The 23,030-nt window shown below is 35.4% G+C and overlaps 1 protein-coding gene across 3 annotated transcripts in view; it reads left to right on the top strand.

Moving 5' to 3' along the window:
- Positions 1–23,030, top strand: part of DMD (dystrophin) — a 2,245,117-nt gene that overhangs the window by 949,708 nt on the left and 1,272,379 nt on the right. For all 3 annotated transcript variants that reach the window (XM_030933724.1, XM_030933725.1, XM_030933726.1), the window contains one exon: positions 1,844–2,038. In XM_030933724.1, coding sequence (XP_030789584.1) covers positions 1,844–2,038 — 195 coding nt within the window. The remainder of the gene's footprint in view (positions 1–1,843; positions 2,039–23,030) is intronic.

The following is a 23,030-nucleotide window of genomic DNA, read 5'->3' as shown; positions in this document are numbered from 1 at the left end:
ACTTACTCCGTTCCTGATAACAAAAACCTTTGTTTTCCAAAAACTTAAAGGCATAAAATGTATATCATTTAAAGCAAATATAATTGCACCATTAAATAAGTATTATAAGAAATATGCTTGCTTTAGATGATGTGAAGCTATCTTTACTGCAGGAGTTAAAGCAACTAATGCGAATAAGACAAGCTTATTAACTTGTGAATTTTATTAAGAACAACATAATGGTCGTCAGCCAATGTAATGCGTGCAAAACACAAGCTTGTGTTACTTGTGCTGTTGATTCTACTAAGTGTTTAATGAGTCAGTGACAATTTCACATTCAAATAGCCTGCTGAGTTATTCTTCTTTTAAATGGGTAAAATGCTTCTTTTGAAATAGAGAAATTAAGAATTTCTTAAGAAATCTGTTAAATTCTGAATTTGATTTATCAAACTCTGGCTCAAGTTTCTAATATCCTTTTAAATGTAAATGAGAAATATATGTACATTATTCCATTGATCATGAAGGAATGTGTGCCATGGGTTTGGTCAAGATATACACAATAAAACAAATGTTGTAAAAGGTTTATTTATTTAAAAGCTAATTTGTGCAACTCTGTGAATTTGCTATATCACAAGTAGATGAGATATCTAAATTAGAATTATTTCATTTTTTGTATCATTTAAGAATTGAGTATGAAAATCCTAGGTCAGAGAAATTAAAACATAAAGTGATGAGCTTATACATTTCACTCATCTTTGTGTGGGGTTCAGTCTAGGATCCCCAAAGTCCAATTTATTACATTACTGGAGAAATGAGTATCGTGTTGTCATAAAAGGCTGTGCAGTAATAAATGGCTATTTTAGCGTGCTTATCATCTGAACTTCCCCAGAGACCCTACCACTGAAACCCTCAGGTGACCTCATCAACAGGCAGGTGGCAGTTGATCAATTCTAGACAAAGTTACTGGGAGAATAATTTGAATTACAAGAATTTTGCTGCCTATAGTGTAGACAGTAGAGAGTAGAGGTCATCCATCTTTCTGAATTTGCGTGCCGACTAGTATTTATTTTTTGCTCTTATAAGGAATAGGGAAAGAGGCATTACTGGGAAACTCCAAAAGGACTCTGGAGCTGGAAATTCTCATCATGTCTAGCACTAGGATCCCAGTCAGAAAAGTGTAGGTGCAAGAGAAGAGGCTAGTGCTCCCGTGTGTCTCAGGACATTCTGGAGTTCTTTTTAAAATATAAATTCCACAGTCAGTTCTGCTCATATAGCACCCTAATTAGCAGCTTAACTTAGCAAGAGACTAGCAACAAAAGCAGGAGCTAATGTCTAGAATTTGGAGAAGAGGGCTTAATACAGTTACATACCAGTCTAACTACTTAGTATCTGTTGTATCTCAATGAAGATTGGGGGAAAATGTATAGGAAAGTTGCCTTTGTTACCAATAAAACAGATATGAACCCCCCTCACCCAGTCCCATACCTGGATTTCTAGGAAAATTAGAATTTTAAATGCCAGTTGCAAATTAGAATTAGAAATTTAAATGCCGGTTGCAAAAGTCATCATTTTCTTAGGATAAAACTACTCTCCTTATGACCTCATGGTCTTTCATCTTATATTCATGGTGCTAATATGTGTGTATTGCTTATTATAAAATGCTTCTAACACTTTTTGGAAGAAGCAGGTATATAATTAATAAATAACCTTTTTACTAGACTTATCATCATGAGGTTTTGAATCCAGTTTCAGCCCAGTTTGTAGATTCACTTGTCAGCTGTAGGATGAGAGCTATATAAACTCAATAGAGGAGTTTTCACCGTTAGGAAGCTAAAAGAATTGTTCTTTTGTATATCTATACCAGCACACTGTCCGTGAAGAAACGATGATGGTGATGACTGAAGACATGCCTTTGGAAATTTCTTATGTGCCTTCTACTTACCTGACTGAAATCACTCATGTCTCACAAACCGTATCAGAAGTGGAACAACTTCTCAATGCTCCTGACCTCTGTGCTAAGGACTTTGAAGATCTCTTTAAGCAAGAGGAGTCTCTGAAGGTAAAAGCAAAGCACTTTCATTCAGATTTTACAAGGTGATCATACCAATCATTCATAATGCCAGAACAATTGACTTACATTGTACACATCATGATGGCATTTTGACTTACATATAGAATTCTTAAAAATACTTTATAGTGTGATTAGCTTCAGAAATCTTGGGTAGAAACACCTAAGTTAGAAGATGTATTTTACAATATTTAGTGTTGAGAGACATCCTAAAATGAAGAAATGCATGAAAATAATCATTTTATACATGCAGTACAGATAGAAAGGAACCCCCAGAAAATAAACTTAGATGGAGGAACAGTTTATTCCTAGCTAATGGATTATTTTCCTTTCATTTTCCAAAAAGGGAAATTAGATTTTTCATTTATGTCTAATGTACATTGTTTTTGTTTTATGTTTTTTGTATACATATTCAATTTCAAATTAATGTCAATGCCTATGCTATAATATATGGAATAAAATTGAATAGAAATCAATAAAATATTTTCTTTATAACTGCCAGCGAAAGGCTACCAACAAAATTCATCTGTTTTCAAACCACCAGCAGCAAGTTACTGCATTCTGAAGTAAGACAAATCATGATAAGGAAGTAGGCTATGAATTTTAGAAGGCGGTGTCTGAAGATAAATCAATGTAGAATCAAGAAAATGTACATAATAATGTGTCTCCAGATAATTTCGTGATCGTACATTTTATACTCAAAATGAAATATTATAGTATATCCAGAGCTTGGTATTTTCCAATGCAAACAGCATGCGATTATAGGCAAAAGATGAGTTTGCTATCAGCAGCACATATTAGCTAAAGTATTTTATACTCAAATGATTTCCTGGAAGCTCATTCTGTGTCACACATTTGCCTGTATGAATATACAAATGGATAAAGCTATTTTTTTGTTTTGGAAATCGGTGTTGCAGTGTCTTCAGTGACTTGACTTTAATATCTTACATTATATCAAATAAGCTATAAAATTACACAGTAAAATAAGAGCTTCACAGATCTCTGGAACCATTCCATCCATGTCAGTATGGCACTGTTTCTTACTCTGTTTGAAATAAAAGTCAAATCACTTATTGGTACAATGAAGAAAAAAAACCTAATCGGTTAGTAAAATAAAGCTGACATGCCAGAATTCCTGTCATTATTTCTATTAACTAAGTTCTCATGGCAGCAGAGTTTGTAAGTTCATCATTGTCATTCAACATGTAAATTACTGCGAATGAGCTAATATTAATTCCTTCCCAGGATCATGGACATTTGATTCAGGAGAGCAGTGACCCTGATCTTATTAAGTTGCCCATTGAATAACTGTCTCCATACCTCTTAACCTGGCATGCTCAGAATGGTAGACCCTTGGCTACACTCATAGTGAATCATTTGTTCATCCTGATCTATTTGATATTATTATAGCTGACATCAATCATAATGGTATTGATTACTGTGGTTTATAGTATGGTATTATTGCAGGTTTAATTTAGCTAAATGGTTGAATCCCCATAAGATGCAGCTGTGGGCGTGATTTCTTCTCTCTCCCAACAAATCTCCAGCAGGTGAATGGGCTTCCTACCTTCATTGACTTTTTGAAGAGGGATAGTTTTGAGCTCAGACTTTTCAATGAATATGTATTTCCTGTTAAAGGCATTCATCATTGTCATTATCCAGTAGTAAAAATAGAAAAGCAGTGCATAAATTGTACAGCTGCTGGTTGGGAAGGTTTGAAATTAAATTGTGGTTGATTTTATTCCTGACAGATTTGCATGAATCAAATTACAGAACTATAGTAGGTATTGCTGTGCTTTAACATACATTTTTTTTGAAAGTGCAGTATAACACGAATAATATGTAATAAGTTAAAAGAATTTCTAAACAAAAAACAACTAAAATAGCACATATGGTTTCAATAGATGTATTGAATTGGAAAGCTACCTAATCGTGTTGACAGAGACTATGCAGAAAAACACCAACTTATATATGGAAATCTGCATTTAATAGCAAAAACACTAGCTAAGGCAGAGCTAGAGAGGAATGAGAAACATACACATAAGTAATATTTTCGTTCTTATTTCAGAGCCAATATTAGCAGTTAATTGATTGTGATTGTTTATATGTACAAAGTTAATAATGCTCATAACAGACAAAAGTACATAATTTTAGAAGAATTGCAATTTTTGGAAGTTTAGAACAATATTAAGTTGCATTTTATTTTTAAGAAAAAATCATTTTCATGATAAAATTTTCCAAAATATAATTACTGTGTTAAACCATCAAATCCTGCTTTAAAGTATCTCATATGAAAGGATGAACATAGAATTTCTTAGCATCATAAGTTTTAAGTTACCAAAAGGTTTTCTCTTGAGAGAGTTAAGTATTTGAAAGCTGATCCTAAAAGCAGAAATGATCCACTTAGAAGACTTAACCGAAAGGATTTATCATCATGTGTCCATATGCCTAATTTTACTGAAAGTGTCAGTTTTATTGGAGTATGAAACACGCTTGGGACATCACCCATATCATTTCCTGACTCAGCATGCCTTGTACTCTGACTGGCAGCTGTCAGGTCCAACTGTCTCTGACTGTTTGCCTTAGGGCTCCCTCTAGTAATCAAAGCTCATGAGTGTCAGGTAGTTAAAGCTCTGCATCCCCAATGTTCCTCAGCAAACCTCAACCAATAACAGATAACTTTTGGTGGATAAACACCACTACTCACTCGCTCTTCAGTTAGGGTAACTCTGAAGCATGATTTATGCTCTGACCCACAATTCTGTTCCAGGATTAAGACCCCATCGCACACAGTAAAAACCTGCCTCATAGGATACTTTTTACTTGCTCCCTGTCCTACCTTACACACACTTACCAGCACCTCCTTGGATCATTCCCAAATATATCCCTTATCTTAGAATCTGCTTTTAGGGGAACTCTAGGACATTTTTGAAATAAATAATGACATATTTACTGTGTAGTTAGCATCTACATAGAGAAATTCTTAGAAATAGTTCATGCCTTTCGTGTGGAATTCTTCAAGTGATTCTGCTGCTCCCTCATTCAGGGAATCCTTAGCTGTTCAATTAGGCCTTGGTATCAATAAATGTGAATTTTTAGGACAAAAATAAGAACATAACTTATAATAAGAATGACAACTATGCTTTACCTTTTGCAATAATAAGAATCAATTAACAGCTAATATTATTCTTTATGGTGGAGTGGAATGTTTTCACCCTAAGATCATGAACAAGACAAGGATATCTGCCTACATCCCTTCAGTATTCAACATTGTACTGGAGTTTCAAACCATTGAAAGGAGGAGGAAGGAAGGGAGGAAGTAGGAAAGAAAGAGAGTGAGGAAAGGAGGGAGGGAGAATCGAAGAAAAGAAATAAGAAAATAAGGAGAAAAAGAAAGAAGGAGGAAATAAATGGAAGGAAAGAAAAAATATCAGGCACACATAATTTCAATTGTCTCGTCAAAACCAATTATGGTGCAGATGCCTTGTTTGGAGTGAATAAAATGTGCTATACTTTGGGTAACCAAGAGGATGATGAAAAATTTGGCCATATGAAGAAAGCTCACAGGTAGGAGACATGGTGGTCCTAATGTAGATTTTAAATAGGATCAAGAAATAGAGACAACCCTTGTTCAACTTCAACACTGCAAGGGAAAGCTGGTAGTGAGCTTATAAGCCAAAGATAATGTGAAGCAAAGTCGTTCAAGCCCTCTTGAGTTCGGGTTTTTTGCATTGCTCTTGAGAAATAAAAAACTGTTAGCACAAGTATATCTAAGGAATGCAGATTCGTTCATTCCAAAAATATTTATTGAGCTCTTAGTATGTACCACACAGTATTCTAAGTGCTTATAAAACGGTGAAGGAGACTAGTGAATCTTTGCCCTCATACAGCTTTTATTATAACATTGGGAGACAGAATAGAAGCAAGCAAACAAAGAAAAATGATAAGTAAATATCGTGTATTGCTAGGTGATACGTATTTTGGGGGAAAAAAACAAACAATCTGTTAAGGGGATATAGGACCACTACAGGGGTAGATGTAGGTATAATTGAAAGTGGTGGGACTGCAATTTCAAATAGGGTAGAAATGACCTTTAAGCAAAGATTGGAAGAAGGTAAGGGAGTCAGCCATGGAATCTGAGTAGAGGAAATAGAGTAAAGGCCCAAATGTGGGACTGAGCTCTTCTTAATCAAACACCAACAAGAAGGCCAAAGTGGCTGAAGCAAAACAAGCCAGCGGAAGAGTAGAAAGAGATGAGGTTATGGGAGTTGTGAGTGTCCAGATTGTGGAGGGCCTTTGGGGCCATTGTAAAGAAGATTCTAAATGAGATGAGAGCAGTTATTAAGTTTTTGAGCAGTTTAGTGGCACGATCTCAATTATGTTTTAAAAGGATCACACTGGCTTCTGGGTTGAGAGTAGAACTGTAGGGGGCCAATAGTAGAAGCCACAAGAGTTGAAAAAGATAGATGCTGGTGGCTTGGACTCGGTCGGTAGTGAGAGAATGTCAGATTCTGGAAATATTTTCAAATTAGAGATAGTAGATTTATTTCTCTGGTCACACAGAAACTTAAGCATGTGTCTATGAAAACCCATTCTCAGCAGACTTGGAGCCGAGTTAGCATTTCGGTGTCGTGAAACTTAGCAGAAGATCCCTAGAGAGATGTACGATTTCTTCTCGTGTTTTAGTCTTCGATACTTCAGTCTTGCATTGAAGTAGGGACAAAAGTACTGACAACAGAGATTTTTAATACACTGGTTAAGATCTTTCTCCTCTGGAATCTGTTTCATAGCACATAAGCACAAATTTAATAATACCGATTACTTAAATGAAGGCAAAATTATGCCATGGGCAAAGTGACTGCTTTTCTATTCTGGTATTAGGAGAATCAGATAATAGCAAAAGGCACCATATGTACAAATCCAAACAACAAATCTGAAGGAAAATAAAAGAATGATTGTTTATATGCATATTTTAATAGAGGGGCATATTAGATAAACGGTTGAAATTTCACCAATTTAATAATATTAGAATAAAAGAATATTGCAGTTACTCTAAATAATCATGGATCATATAAAATTTCAAAGCAAAATTTCCTCGCAAATGCTTTTTGAATTCTACTTGAAATTTCTAATAGAATAGTTTAATGCATGAAAAAGATGATTTTTATTAATATATTGTGACTGTAGAAACTGATCTTTTGGACTCTACGTAAACATTTGCAATAATGTGATCAGTGGTTTCTCTTGGAAAAATGGAGTTTTTCAACACTTATTCAGTTATAAATATAATTTGTTTCTTCAACAGCTTATATGACTCGGGATTTATCTGATTTGCTGTATATAAATGTGTGTATTTTCAAATATTAATCATTAACTGTAATTTAAGTCATGCTTAAGTTATTTCTATAGTACATTATTATTCATTTGTATTATATGAAAAGATTTGTATTATAGAGAAGAGATTATGGATATTTACTGCATTTCAGTTATGCCCAGCTCATATATGTGCTTTGGTACAGTTTCCTTTTATGTTTTATACAAATCTCTCTTTGGGAGGAAATTATCCATTCTTTTTCCCCCACCATTATTTTATCAAGCCTAGCAGTTGCCCTACTTTGACTATTATGCTGCAATTTACTCCCAACTCTGCTAACATGCACTTTAAGAACGCACTCTTACTCCCTCCATTCTCCCAGCAACACTATTTTCATAATCCCCATCGTGTAAAGTGTAGAAAGCAGAAACTTCCATATTAAAACTTACAAATCATGAGGCTGGTAGAAGTTTTGAAGTTGCAATTAAGTTGTGGGGAGGTTTTCCTTTTATTCACAAATGATTGAAGCTGTGCTTCGACCAATTATGTCATTTTTTATGTGTGATATATAATTATCAATTCGTTAATCATGCAAAGACAATGCATCATCCTGTGAAGAACATTTTGGTCCAAATACATAGTTGTGTTTAGAAAGTGTTTTCTCTCATGGGGACAATAAACCATGAAGGAAAAATTAAAAGATCGATTTACCATAGAGCCACCAAAAATAACTTTTTAACTTTTTTTAGAAGCTCCATAAAACCTAGTTAATAAGTACTTTAATGTCTTTTGATTGAACACAGTTCCCGATTCGATATGTCATTAATGTAGTGCCTGGTAGCTGGATGGGATGTAAAGAGTGTAAGAATTAGATTTATATAGGGTGTTGCCTTTATCTGTCAGATAAAGACAAATTCCAGAGAGTGAAAATGAACTGGAGTTTGAGTCTTTGGTTCTCTTATTTCTCATTTTCAATTTTAAGATAGATCTACTCCCCAACGGCTGCTGTCACAACAGCTACTAATGGGTTTTTCTAATCCTTTTTTCTTAGAAATGAAAGTTATATGCTCCTCTGCTAACCAAGTTACAAAGTGTCTCAAGGCATTTCTGATGCCTAAAACTGCTTAAAGCTATTATTTTCACCTTCCCAAAATATGAGGACAATAGTGCCTAGGGTTTTATAAGTCTATAAACACATATACCTGCATTTAAGTATGTGTATAACCTATTTAACTGCAGTACTACATTTTTCAAGAAGGTGATACATACACACAACCACCAGGAAGAAAAAATAGTATCTCATTTGTTGTTTTTGTTTTTGTTTTTGTTTTTGTTTTTCTCCACCACTGTATCTGGAACTCCTAGAACAGCACCTAGCACTATGCAGTATAGGCACTGAATATACATCTGTTGAATTAGTGAGTGATGGTCTGATACATGTAGGTGTGGACTCTGAGACAGAAGAAGACAGGGCAATTTTAATCAGTGCCAGTACTAAAAGAGAAAACCACATTTACTTCTTTTTACATTGTATCCTAACTCACTGAGTTAAATCATCTCGGCATGTGAATTCTACAAATCTATACATATATAAGCATGAAGAAATTGTTCTAGGTTTGTATATACTGAATCTAAAACAATCATTTATGAAAATGTGTGACAGGGAACCCACATATTATTAAAACATTACTAACATTTTTCCGCATAATTGAGCTTTCATTATGTGGTTTTGACAAGCAGTAGAGTAGAGAGTTTAGCAAAGCACTGTATTGGAACCTAAAAAACTTAGAAAGATTTAACCTGATTGTTGATAGTTGTACCCTTGGGCAAGTAACATAAAATAATTAGGCCTGTTTTTTACCGCCCCTGCCTACTCAACTGTACTATTGTGAAGATACAGTGAAATCATGTAGGACTATGTAGGAGAATTCCTGTTAAAATGTATAATTATATAAATTTCAAGATTTGTAAAATGCATATTGCTTTGTCAAACACCCCAAATTCTAAGAAAGTTATAAATTTCCATGTAAAGTATCCTAAAAACAAATTACCTTTAAGAATGTGTTAAACTTTATAAAATTATATATTTATATATTTTAAAAACTGTAAATAAAATGTTAACCATATGAAATATACGTAAAATTGTTTCCAGATTTGGCAAATATTCTAAAGCCAAAAAAACGTTAAAAGAAGAGAATACATACACGTTAAAACATGTTTGCTTTTGACAAAATCTTCCTTAGAGGATCTTATAAACTTAATTATTTTATTGTACAGATGTTCCTTGACTTATGTTGGGGTTATATCCGGATAAACCCATTGTAAGTTGATAATTTTGTCTGTGGAAATGCATTCAATACACTCAACCTACCAAATATCATGGTTTAGCCTAGCTTACTTTAAACATGCTCTGAGCAACTATGTTAACCTACAGTTGCGCAAAGTCATAGAACACAAGGTCTATTGTATAATAAAGTGTTGAATGCCTCATTCAATTTATTGAATACTATACTGAAGTATGGTTTCTAATGAATGTATATCCCTTTCGCACCACCCTAAAGTTGAAAAATCATTAAGTAGAACCATTACAAGACAGTGACCATGTGTATTTCCAAGACTAGTTGTTACTTGTTCAGGAGTAATTTTTTTATTCTATTTATGTAAGGTATAAAACAAATAACACTTTATTGTATATTTATCTTGAGGTACCGAAATGCAACTCTAAATTATTTCAAGATTCTTTGTACCATAACTTCTACCAAGAAGAGGATGCTGTTTTCTAGCTTGTTTTTAATTGTTGTTTTATTTTGTGCTTTAGGTTTTTTTTTTATGAAATGTGTTGATTTTTTTTCCATTTCTATTTCAGTAACTTAAAACCCGTCGTTCTAATTGTGAGTTAAGAACCATAACAAAAACTACTGAAAAACGTTGAAACTCTAAGCAAAGAATGATTTAATCAGTATTTTTGTGTGTGTGTCTTCTTTTTTCTTGGAGTCTTTACGTTTGTTTTTGTTGTTTTTTTTGTTGTTGTTGTCTTTCCTTTGCCATTAAAAACGCTACTTTGTGTTTATTTTTTTCCCGGTTAAATTTGAAACCATGAACATACTAAAATTGTAATACTATTACATTGAACCTTATGAATTGCCGTCATGCCTTTCCAAATGTTTAAATATTGGCAATATCATATAGTTTAATACAATGACTTGTACCCAAGTCTGCTTGTTTCTGAATATTAATATATATCATTCAACATCCTGAGGGGAAAAAAAAAATCAAGAACTTTGTGTTGTAAATCACAAATGATTAACACACCAATTCCCAAATTTAATTTGCCAAACCACAGGCAAAAGAGTAAAGAGTGTTATCAATAAGGAAATCCATGGAGCTTCCAAAAAGGTAAAAAAATTGAGTGTTAGCTTCCTGCTCCCATATCATGTTTTTTGTTAATTTTTCTTTTTTTCGTTTTTCTTTTTTTTTTTAGAAGAATGCATTTGGGTACAGAACGATTGTGTGAAAGAGCGATTTTGCTTTTCTGTCCCCTGTGTAAAACACTATGATGGAAAGCACATTTCCCCAACATCAGTAGCATTAGTTATATATAAAATGGGTGTAATATTACTAAATATGTTTTCTATTCTATCAAAATAGTTTACTGTCATCAATATTAATTTTTACAAGTTTGATTATATTTTATCACATATGGTAGCTACCTATGAAGTTGCTTAATCATTTATACTAAATTTTCATTTATCAAAATAATAAGATGGTCATGATTGCATATTTCAATAGAATTAAAAAGTATAACATGTAGTTTTAAAAAACATATTCCATTCATCGTTGATAATCAGTTTTTGAGGTTTTCTTGGATTGTTGTATTGCCTTGGAATTTTTCCTCCATAAGCCCTACCTGCCCCTCCTCTGCTGAGTCACACAACACTAAAAGCATATCCTGACTCTAAGAAATTTGGAATCAGAGAATGCCATATATTTTTAACGAAGAGAAAAGTACTTACTTCTATACAACCCTCCTTTGCCATGCGTGTGAGCCAATTTTTCTGTTTGGATTTTCTGTAAAATGATTTAGGCGCTGTGTACAACTTAACACAAGATGTACATATCATAAAAGGACTGGTAAAATTGTTTTCAATTTACTTAGTGCTGATGGACTGGTAAAGTGATGACTGGATCAGTGAAGTGCAGGGTTGTTTGTTTGTTTTTCTTTTTGTTCTTGTTGATGCTCTGTGGCATCTGGAGAAATGGGCAGACATAATTCTGAATAAAGGACTTCTTTGTTAGATACCTAATGTGCTGTGAGGAAACCATAAGGAAGCTCAGCCAGGAAATGCATATGGACTTCCATATCACTGTTTAACAGCGAATGACCAGTAAAAGTAAAGTAGAATAAGCAAGGAATTACCCGAATAGCTCACATCTGACCAGACCTGAATACCTATCTACAATGGTTGAACAGAGTAACAAATCTTAGACGTTCAATGATTCAATTCAAACTGGATTTTCATAAGCAAGTTCAACTCAACTTTTTACTTCAAGTCAACAGGTATTTATTAAGACCCCAAGTGCTATGCTTAACACTCTAAAAGATAAGAAAGAAATATTAAGGAATAATAATTGTACTCTAGTAATTTATAACATTATTGAATATACATATTATAGTTATACAAACAAGTTAGAAAGTAATAAAGACATTAAGGACATAATCCAAGCAAAAATATATAAGACATGAGTGTAACTGAAATCATGAAAAGAAGAAAGCAGCGCAAAAAGCAGAAACGGGGAAGAATTTTATTGAGGAGAAATCCTTAGGCTAAGGTGAATATAATTGGAATCTGGACTAATCTTGAATTGGATAGCTGACAGTTATTATTTATGTGCCAGGACACATTCTAAACACTTATACTAACTTGAATGGCCATCATAACAGCCTTACGAGGAAAGCTCTATTATTATTACCCATACTCTGAGAAAAGGAGGTCCCAAGCAGTTAAGTGACTTGCTCAGGTGAGATCGTTTTTAAATATCATAGTTGAAGTCCCACTCTGGATGTTCAAGCTCCAGAGTTTCTGCTCTTAAGCACTACACTATACAGTTTCTTGATGCAGAAAATGTTTTCAAAGTTAAACATACGAAGTGAGTAAGGGTAAAACAATTGTATCAGAAGGACGTGTCTGAAGAATAACAAAGAGATTATCCTTCACTTTGTTATTCACTTTGATTATCCTTCCAAGTGTCTCTGCTGGCAAAGCACTAGGAAATCAAGCTGGGTAAAAACTGTGAATCCAGTTTTTTCTTTTTCTTTTTCCCTGGAGTCTTGATTGCCTAAAAGATGGACTTGAAAGTGTCCAAAAAGCTATATGTCATCATGGATGGATTTTGGACAGGGATAATCCTTAAAATGGCAGGATAAATTGGACACAAGAAAAAATAAAGAGATAAAAAATAAGTAAGGAGATATTTGTGTTCAGCATAGCTGGACCAACTTAGAAACCATACCCTTAATTCAGGTAGCTGTACCAGGACTCTCATTATTAAAGTTCACTCAGGAGATGTTCAACATCCTAGATTACCCATTTTCCTGTGTTAGTGCAAAATGGTTAAATAAATCTATCTGGTTAAATAAATACTCTGATTGCTTGAGGAAAGGTTTTCTAGGTGTAAATAATCCCAACATGGCAACAGAACCAAGAGTCTCTGACTGTCTACCAATCTATAGACTTAAATTTTTTTCCCTGTACTTTCTTCTAGCTCCTTCTATTTCTGTTATCCCCAAAACACCTTGATATAGCCTTAAGCAGAATCGACCATCAAAGGGCTAACTTCCTCCTCCTGCTGGGTGCGTTCTCTGTTGGGCCCTAATAGCAGTGCGTCTATGCTCCCATCTTGACATTTTACTTATCCCCTTTCCCACCACCCTTAAATAAAATTCTTTTGTGTCAAAGTTTTATTTAAGTGATGGAAATGGCTAATATTGTCTACAGGGTTGGGTTTGGAAGAAAAGAGGTCTGGAAAGGGAATATAGCAAAATACCAGTATTTTCTGAGCAAGTGTGGAAGAGATTAAAAGTTACCCCTAGTGACTTTCAAATTTGTATCTCTAGTAAAGATTTCTCTCCTGAATCATTTAATATGTTTACTGTATTTCTAAGTGAATATATAAAATGCATATATAGTAAACATATTAAATTTAGCATGTCAAAATCTTACACCCTAACCTTATCCTCCTGCAATTTTCCAGATTATAGTTAATGGCAGCTCCATCATTCCACTTGTCTGTGCCAAAATTCTTCGTGTTATCCTTGAATCCTTTCTCTACCAACACACATGTAATTGGGCACCAAATCCTAAGGACTCTCGCCCTTTACAATGTATCCAGAATTCACCCCTGCCGCCACTCTGATCCAAACCACCATTATCTCCAGCATGGATGATTGCTATTGTCTCTTAACAACTTCCCCCTCCTTCCTTTCTCCCATGTAGACTCTAGTCTCAACATATTAGCCAGAGATACCTATTTAAATGAAAAGTCAGATTATATCCTCCGCTTCTGTTCAAAACCCCCAATGCTCCCCATCCCCCTCAAAGTAAACAGGGAAGTCCTTATGTTCATAAGTCCCTCCATGGGTTACCCACCCCATTCTCTCTGATATTTCTCTGATAGTCGCTGACTCATACACTGCAGCCACAATAACTTCCTCCATGTTTCTTGACCACTCCTCCCAGCACATTCCAGTGTCAGGGCCCTTATACTTGCTTTACCCGCCTGGAATATTATTTTCATGATTTTTCTTTAAATGGTTAATTTCTGCATTTCCTTCAGATCTTTACTTCAAAACTGCCTTCTTGATAAGGTCTTCCCTGACCCCTCCTATCTAAAATTCTGACCCCCACTTTATCCTTCATTTCTCCCTTACCTGCTTTCGTTTCGCTCCTCAGCACTGAACTACTATCTAATTGAGTATATAGTTTAGCCTTTTCTCTATTTGTTTACTTTATTCTCCTGTAGAAGGTGAGATTCCAGAGAGTGGGACTTTTTCTTTCTGGATCACTACTATATCCCCAAGATATAAAATATGACGGTCTCAGGCCGGGCGCAGTGGCTCACGCCTGTAATCCCAGCACTTTGGGAGGCCGAGGTGGGAGGATCACAAGGTCAGGAGTTCAAGGCCAGCCTCGCCAACATAGTGAGACCCCCATCTCTACTAAAAATACAAAAAATTAGCTGGGTGTGGTGGCGTGCACCTGTAATCCCAGCTACTTGGGAGGCAGAGGCAGGTGAATTGCTTGAACCTGGGAGGCAGAGGTTGCAGTGAGCAGAGATTGCACCACTGCAGTCCAGCCTGGGCGACAGAGTGAGACTCTGTCTCAAAAATAAATAAATAAATAAATAAATAAATAAATAAATAAATAAATAAATAAATAAAGACTGTCTCATGGTAGGTTTTCAACAAATATTTCTTGAGTTAATGAATGAGTACAGAGATGTAGCTGTTAGACACACAGAGAGAAACCTAGAAGATAATATTACTAGTTAAAACTAGAGAGGCTAGGGCCATGTGATGAAAACTGTGCCTAACTGTACTGAATCCTGCCAAGGAGGGAAAGATGCAATAGGGAAGCTATTGGAATTTCCTTAAGGAAATAAATATGGTTAAAAATGTGAATTATACGTGCTTCCAGCTATCTGCTAATGTTAGTCCTTCAGAGAAATGAAAACTGAGAAATCATTAGAAAGCAATGTTATCATTTCTTTTAAAAAATAAAGTTCGATATATTTCAAACCAGAATATCATTGAAACATTGAAGTCATTTTTAGGGGAAATGCACTAAAACAACAATTGATTTCATATTATCTTATATTTTAACTTATGCTTTTATATATTTGTAATTTTATCATTTCATTCGAAAACTTTTTTCTAATTGAAACTTTTTGACTGAGAGAACACTGACAACTTCTGATGTAAAATTTTATTACTGAGGACAAACTTTTAAACAGAAGACAAATTAGCCAATTAATGTTTCTATATACATCCCACAGTGGACATATTATTTAAAATCTTAGCTTGGAAAGAGTTATAGATTTATGAAGGTATATGTCAACTTATTTCTAGGTATGAAATACAGGAGCAAAGACACTTGTAAATTATAGCCATCCTTATTTAGTAATTGGATGTTGAAGATTAAGAAATGACTAAATTGAATACCACAGAAATGGGACAGAGGAAATGATGTTTGTTTGTTTGTTTGCTTGCTTGCTTGTTTGTTTGTTTATTGAGATGGAGTTTCACTCTTGTTGCCCAGGCTGGAATTCAGTGGCACAGTCTCGGCTCACTGCAACCGCCACTTCCGAGGTTCAAGCGATTCTCCTACCTCAGCCTCCTGAGTAGCTGGGATTACAGGCACCCACTGCCACACCTGGTGAATTTTGTATTTTTGATAGAGACGGGGTTTAATATGTTGGTCAGGCTGGTCTCGAACTCCTGACCTCAAGTAATCCACCTACCTCGGCCTCCCAAAGTGCTGGGATTATAGGCGTGAGCCACCACGCCTGGCCACTATTTTAAATAATAGAAGTTACACTGGCACTTTTCACAGTATTTGGGAGGCAATGAGCTTTGCTATAGGTAAATATATATATATATATATATTTAAAACTTTAGTAAATTATTTTAAGTTTACTTTCATCAAAAGTGATTAACAGTAAGTTCAATTTGTCAGATAGTACTCTCCCCTACTCTAGTTCTGTTCAGGTTCTGCAATATCTACTTTGACATTTATACACATAAGTTTACCATTTAGATGGCAAAGGCAAGCTCTGAAATGAAAATCTCTGACAGCAAGGGAGTAGTTGTCACTTGACATTAAATGGAAGAAAAACTAAACAGTAGAAGTCTATCCCTTATGATAAAGAATGGAGCATAGTTAAGGGTTGCTTGAGACTTTTATCTTAAACTGATTAGTTGACAAATAGGTCCCTTGTTTGTTTCCTAGATAAATTATCTCTATTCTCTGGCTTCTCCTTTTATACTGTTAAAGACACATACTCCGCAACACTTGAAGAAACAAAGCATTTTTATGTCCAAATTATTTCTGTATGTGTCTCCTTTAAAAATCGATTATCTTCTTAAGGGAGAGACTCACATTTTAAAGTCTTTATTTTCATATCTCACATTTGAGACTGATACTGTGTGTTGTCAATAAACACTTATTTAAACAATAAGCTTTTCAAATAGATAAATGAACTGAAGCCACATGGCTTATAGATAATCTGCTTTTCCTTTAGGTATCTGGATTTCATCTGCCAGTTGTAAAAGTTACTGTGCTATCTAATTTTTCTCTATTCACAGTATATATTCAGGGTCTTATTTAATTTATTGAAGACTGAGAACCAGAGATGCAAATATCCTATTTTAAAATATTGAGGACTCGAGTTGTATAAATTCATGTACAGATGCCTTTCAGAAATTAAAATTTCTTTTTTATGTATATTTAGAATTTCCTTTTGCAGAAAGATTGGCTAAAAATGAATATCTTACAGAGTAGTGAAGTGGTCAAGTCATGGGGCATGTCAAAATTAAGAAGGGAGTTGACTAAAAAGTTGGTACTTTATCATTCTGACATCATGTTTTCAGATAAGGAACTATTCAGGGGGAGAAATAGAAATGCTATATTCTATAGTGATTCTAGGGATTTTTATATCACCATAGCAACTACAAGGGACTATGGCTTCATTTTTAGAGAGTCAGAAACTATAAAGATCACTTATTTCTAGACAAACGAAAATAGTAAAATGCTATCAGAGATCTCATCTCTGACTTTAAACTATGGAAAGTGCTACAAAATTTTCTTCGGTGCACATACCATTTTTCGGTGTGCAATGCCTTGGGGACACAAATATGTGCAGGGACTTTAAAAAGGATTTGTTTCCTGGACTCCAGCCAATTTTGACAGCATTCTCTGAGAATGCACCAAGGAGCTAATATCTAGATATCCAGGGAGAATGACATCCCTTGCCCCAGTTTTTGCTTTTTGCTTTTCTCATTTAAGATGAAAAGTTTTCCTGCATTTGCAACATGCTGCTCAGCATTGATAAAACCGTTCATAACTTGATGCTGAGCAATCCTACAGCATTCCAAAGAATTGATAGCTCTCCAGAGACTCAAATTAAAATCAGGAAGCTTTGCAAGCTCAAATCCTCAGAGTATACATACACACACACATACACGCACAAACACAAACGATATCAAAGCCGTAACTGTACAACTTTTATATGCTGATGGGGAAGATCCTTTGTCTCTTCCCTTGAATTTTTTTCTCCATGGGTGCTTACAGCTATGCATTTAAAGGGTTTGGGCCGTCTGTGTCCTAACAAATGTGATTGGTTGCCCACTCTGAATTTAAGTAATCAGCCTTTCATTCAGCTGGCTGTTTGGTATCAAGTGGAGAACTTTGCAGCCTTATGGATTTTTGTCATTGGACTGGCAGCCAAGCAAGAATGATGGAGTCAGTGACTTAAAGAATTCAGAGTTGAATCAAATCAAGTACTTGTGAAATCAGGCTTCCCAGGTCAGGCGAGTTAACAGAAGCAGCCAAGAAGATATGTTGGTGCATGGTTCTGGCACCTGACCTAATCAGGGTAGTGGAATAACCCTAAACATTCCACCCAAGACTCTAGGCTTGGAGCCATCAGAAGATGGTAGTAAAATTCTACCAGGTAAATAAAAGTAAAGAAATAATACTAGAGATATGCTTGAGTTCAATGACTTTTAGGGCATTAATCATAGGTATTAAATCCATTGTATCTCTTATTATAATTTCAACTATATTTTAGATTCAGGAATACATGTGCAGGTTTGTTACATGGATATATTGTTTGATGCTGAGATTTGGGATATGAATGACCCTGTCACGCAGATAGTGAGCATAGTACCCAACAGTTTCTGTTTTATTATGAGTTTTCTTTTTATCAGTAGTAAACTTTTCTTCAGTAAACAAGTCTCTGATGTCAAATACGGCATACTGCAATGTCGTACTAAGCTATTTTCTATTTTGTAGTGAAAGAGAATGACAGCAAAAGACAGTCTAGTCTGGTCTGCCTACATTTATGTTTTCCACTTCCAACATGCTGTTGTTGCTCTTGATAAGATCACCAATGGCCTCCTAAATTGCCCAAGTTGACTTTTCCCTCCTGGTCCTAGCTGCATCTGACTGGTTGAAAACTCTCTCCCTCTTTGTGGTTCTCCTCCTGCGTCTGATGACTATTATTCTTTAGGGATACTCATCTCCTTCCTCTGCCCATGCTTTCCACAGAGGTTCATCTTTATGCCACATTTCTTCTCACTCTTTTCACTCTCAACACCTTTCCTGAGCAATCTGACCACCCCTAGTCTTATTCAACATCACACATATTCCAATGACTCAATTCTCTATGTGAAATTGCTAAAAGACAGTTTTAACCTGCATTCCTCCAGATAAGTAAATTCTCAAACTGTTTCTGTGTTGGCTTGTTCTTTCTTTTGTGTGGTAATACTTGACCTATCAGATAAGTACTTTTTCCACAGAGTTAAATTGAGGTGCTAAACAAAAGAAATGGTGAAAGCTTTCCATCACAAGATGTACATAGACTTGAAGAGAATGCCTTGAAATTTTATTTTAAAAACACCTTCTTTATCTGAAATTCACTCACATCACTCATAACTGTTGTATCTTATCCTGTTGCTGAGCTGATATATAAGACATGAGAACACAGTTGCCTTTTTTAAGGTTCCCATTGTAAGCCTTGGCTTTTATCTTTTACAACTGATATTGTCCATAGTCTCACCTGCCTCTTCAGCTTAGTTGTTGTTCAAGGCAAGTCCTCATGCACCATAAACATGAAATCTTAGAATAAGGCAGAAAATCCTCTAAGTTTTATTGTTAACTTCTTTCCTGTTTCCCTCTCTAATTGTGAAGTTTTCTTCAGAGCCCATCATCAGGAAAGCTGTACAATCAGCAGCAGTCACTCCCTATTTAACCCAGTCTCCAACTTACAAATGATTAAAATCCTTCCCAATTTTGACTGAAGATAGGCAAGAATATTCCCTTTGTTTTGGGAGGCCGAGGCAGGCAGATCACGAGGTCAGGAGATTGAGACCATCCTGGCTAACACGGTGAAACCCCATCTCTATTAAAAATACAAAAAATTAGCTGGGCATGGTGGTGGGCGCCTGTAGTCCCAGCTACTCAGGAGGCTGAGGCAGGAGAATGGTGTAAGTAAACCAGGGAGGTGGAGGTTGCAGTGAGCCTAGATCACGCCACTGCACTCCAGTCTGGGCAACAGAGCAAGACTCCGTCTCAAAAAAAAAAAAAAAAGAAGATTCCCTTTGTTGATACTTGTTAACATTTATATTTAGTCAGGAAACACAAGATCTCTGGATGAGAGAATATATCATTAATTACTCAAAAGCATCTTAGGGCAAGATGTTTATTTGTAAGTGCAGGGGTTATAGTACAGGAGAGAAACCCCAACATTGTGGATCTCAGAGCTTATATACAACACCTGATGCATCAGGAGGAGAGACAGAGAGACAGACATACAGAAAGACAGACTTTGCTCTGGGATATAATCCAAAGATCTAGGTCTATTATTTTTGGAATATAAGTTGAAATGTAATCAAAGGGCTCTTGGAGATAAAAGTTTTTAAGTCTCTCCAGAGCAATGCACTAAATTCCAAGGTACGCTTGCCATTCAGTCATCCTTTAAGTCAGTTACCAGAACTCTTTGCTCAGAAAGCCTAGTCCATGTATCCAAATGTGAAAATATGTATGGCTCAGCAATCCTTGCCATCTTATTCCTCAAAATCTGATTTCAACTGCCTATGGAACATCTACAGTTTGGTGCCTCAAAGGCTTTTCAATATGACCAAGTCCAAAATTGAACTAATCACTTATGCACACATGCACAAGCATGCACCCATGGAACCTATTCATCCATCTGAAATCCTTTTACCCAATGACACCACAAATCATGTGGATGCCCAGACCAGATACGTAAGAGTCATTCAAGTTCTTCCTCTTCTTCACCCAACACACAGCCACTGAATTCTGCTGAGTTGTTTTCCTAAACTTCCTTCCCACTTCAACTCAAATGTGAATAACAGCTAGATACTTGATTCAATTAATGAACTTTTGTTAATATTGTAGGTGTGGTAGTGGTATTATATGTACTTTCTGAAAAAAGAGTTATCATGAGAGAATATTTCAGCAAGAGAAAAATGCTGAAGTATTTATGGATAAAATAATATATCAATTTGTTTCAGAATAATCTAGTTGAAGAGGTGAGTGGGTGGGGTGATACATAAAATAAGGTTGTCCATGGAGTCATAACAGTTGGCACTGGATTATAGGGTTATGGGAGCTATTTGTATTATTTTCCTACTTTCATGTATATTTGAAATCTTACATAATGATACATTTTAAAAATCATAGTTCCCCATTAGCTACTGAAGTACAGGCAGAATTTTCTGTTGAGATTCAAAGTACATTATTGAACATCCTCAGCCTCTGTTTCCTGGCCCATCTTCCCCTAAGCTTCTATAATACCAAAAAGGCAGCCAAATATGACTGCACTTGTTACCTAGCTTTGCATGTGTGTTACCTACTAGCTCTAATGTTCTTCCCACTTCTACTAGTCAGATATGTCTACTGCAGATTGCTCCTTCTTCATGAATTCTTTCCTGAGCCTATGACCAAATATGATATATGATACATTTTTTCTCTGAACTTCTAGAAAATGTTTAGTACCACTAAGAACACTCATCTATTCCTTCTTCTCATCTAGCTAAGGCTTCTATACTTCCATTTTGTTCTTCAATTCTTCAAACCATACCCTTTCTTACTACTACAATAAAACCCACTTAAAACTTCTTAAAATCAGACTAAACTATGTTTCACCCACCTTTGTTTCTGCTATATTGCTCCTTACACATGGGAAGAACTCAATACATTTTGTTCAGTGGACCCTATATACAATTTAGATGATCAAAATAACCAAATTCATACTAGCAAGAATAGCCAGAATGTAGTTTTTAGCAAATTTATTTGAGAATAAATATGCTTAGATTTCTCTTTCTTCTTATATAACACATTTGTGGTTTGTGATTTCTCCATTAAATAGAATATAAATAAAGCATGGATTCAATTTATGGGATCATCTATTCATTTATTCAACAAAAAAGCATTTGCCATCTATCATGTGCCAAGCACAGGTTTGAGCTTTGGAAGCCCAACAGATAACAACATCCCTATACTCATAGATTTCAGTCTAATGGTATATGCAGGCCACTTGTTATATATTTTAATGTTAGAAATAAGTACTATAAAGAAAAGGGAAGAGTAATGCAAGGAATAAAGAGTGATTGCTGATGCTATTTAAAATAGGTTAGTAGAGAAGGCCCCTTTAACACAAGAAAGAAGTAAGGGAACTAGTGATATAAATGTTGGTTAGGAAAACTAATTTTGGCAGGGAGAACAGCAAGGGCAGAAATCTTGAAGCAAGAATATAGTTGGTATACTCAAGTAATGCAGTAAAGCTAATGAGGGTGGAGTGTTGTGGACTATGAAGAGACTGGGAAGAGATGAAGTTGGAATGGTAGGTAGTATACAACCAAGTTGTAGAGAGATGTCTAGGTCATAGTAAAGATTATGCTTTTTTTAAAAAAAAAAAAAAAAAAGGTCAAAGCAAGTTTATTAAGAAAGTGAAGGAATAAAGAATGGCCACTCCATAGGCAGTGCAGTGGCATGGGCTGCTCGACTCAGGATACTTTTAGTTATTTCTTGATTATATGCTAAACAAGGGGTGAATGATTCATGAGGTTTCTGGGAAAAGGAGTGAGCAATTCCCAGAACTGAGGGTTCCTCCCATTTTAGACAATATTGGGTAACTTCTTGACACTTCCATGGAATTTGTAAACTGTCACGAGTGTCTTTTAGCCTGCTAATGCATTATAATTAGTGTATAACGAGCAGTGAGAAGGACCAGAGGTCACTTTTTCACCATATTGGTTTTGGTGGGTTTTGACTGGCTTATTTACAGCAACTTTATCAGCAAGGACTTTGTGACCTGTATCTTGTTCTGGCCTCCTATCTCATCCTGTGACCTTGAATGCCTAACTTCCTGGGAATGCAGCCCAGTAGGTCTCAGCCTTATTTTACCCAGCCCCTATTCAAGATGGAGTTGCTCTGGTTCGAATGCCTCTGACCATATTTCCCCCCTTTCTTTTACAAGGGAACCCTTAATCCTAAGGGTAGTAGAGGGATGAAGATGTATCTTCTGTGACTTCTTCAGGCTGAATATGGGTCTTGATATTTCTGCCTAACTATTAGGGTCTCTTGTATTCAGGGTAGAGAGGAGCTCAGTCAGCAATTATCAGTTTGGTGAGGGCCATTCATAACTGATAAACGGTGGTATCTGGAAGATTAGTAAGTTTTCAATTTAAGAAAACATTGACTAAGCTTATACTGCATTCCTACACAGAGTACAACAGCAAATATATTCCACAACCGTAAAATAAAAGAAGTAAAATTATCCCAAGTAAAGTAAATTAGAAGGCTTTTCATGAACTGGGCAACTGTTGGAACCAAAGTGATATGGGGTTGCTAGCTGATTCCAATACAT

This window comes from Rhinopithecus roxellana, chromosome 7 (assembly GCF_007565055.1).
Source record: "Rhinopithecus roxellana isolate Shanxi Qingling chromosome 7, ASM756505v1, whole genome shotgun sequence".
Classification (NCBI taxonomy): Eukaryota; Metazoa; Chordata; class Mammalia; order Primates; family Cercopithecidae; genus Rhinopithecus; species Rhinopithecus roxellana.
The sequence above is the reverse complement of the archived record's forward strand: the minus strand, read 5'-3'. Positions and strand labels throughout refer to the sequence as shown.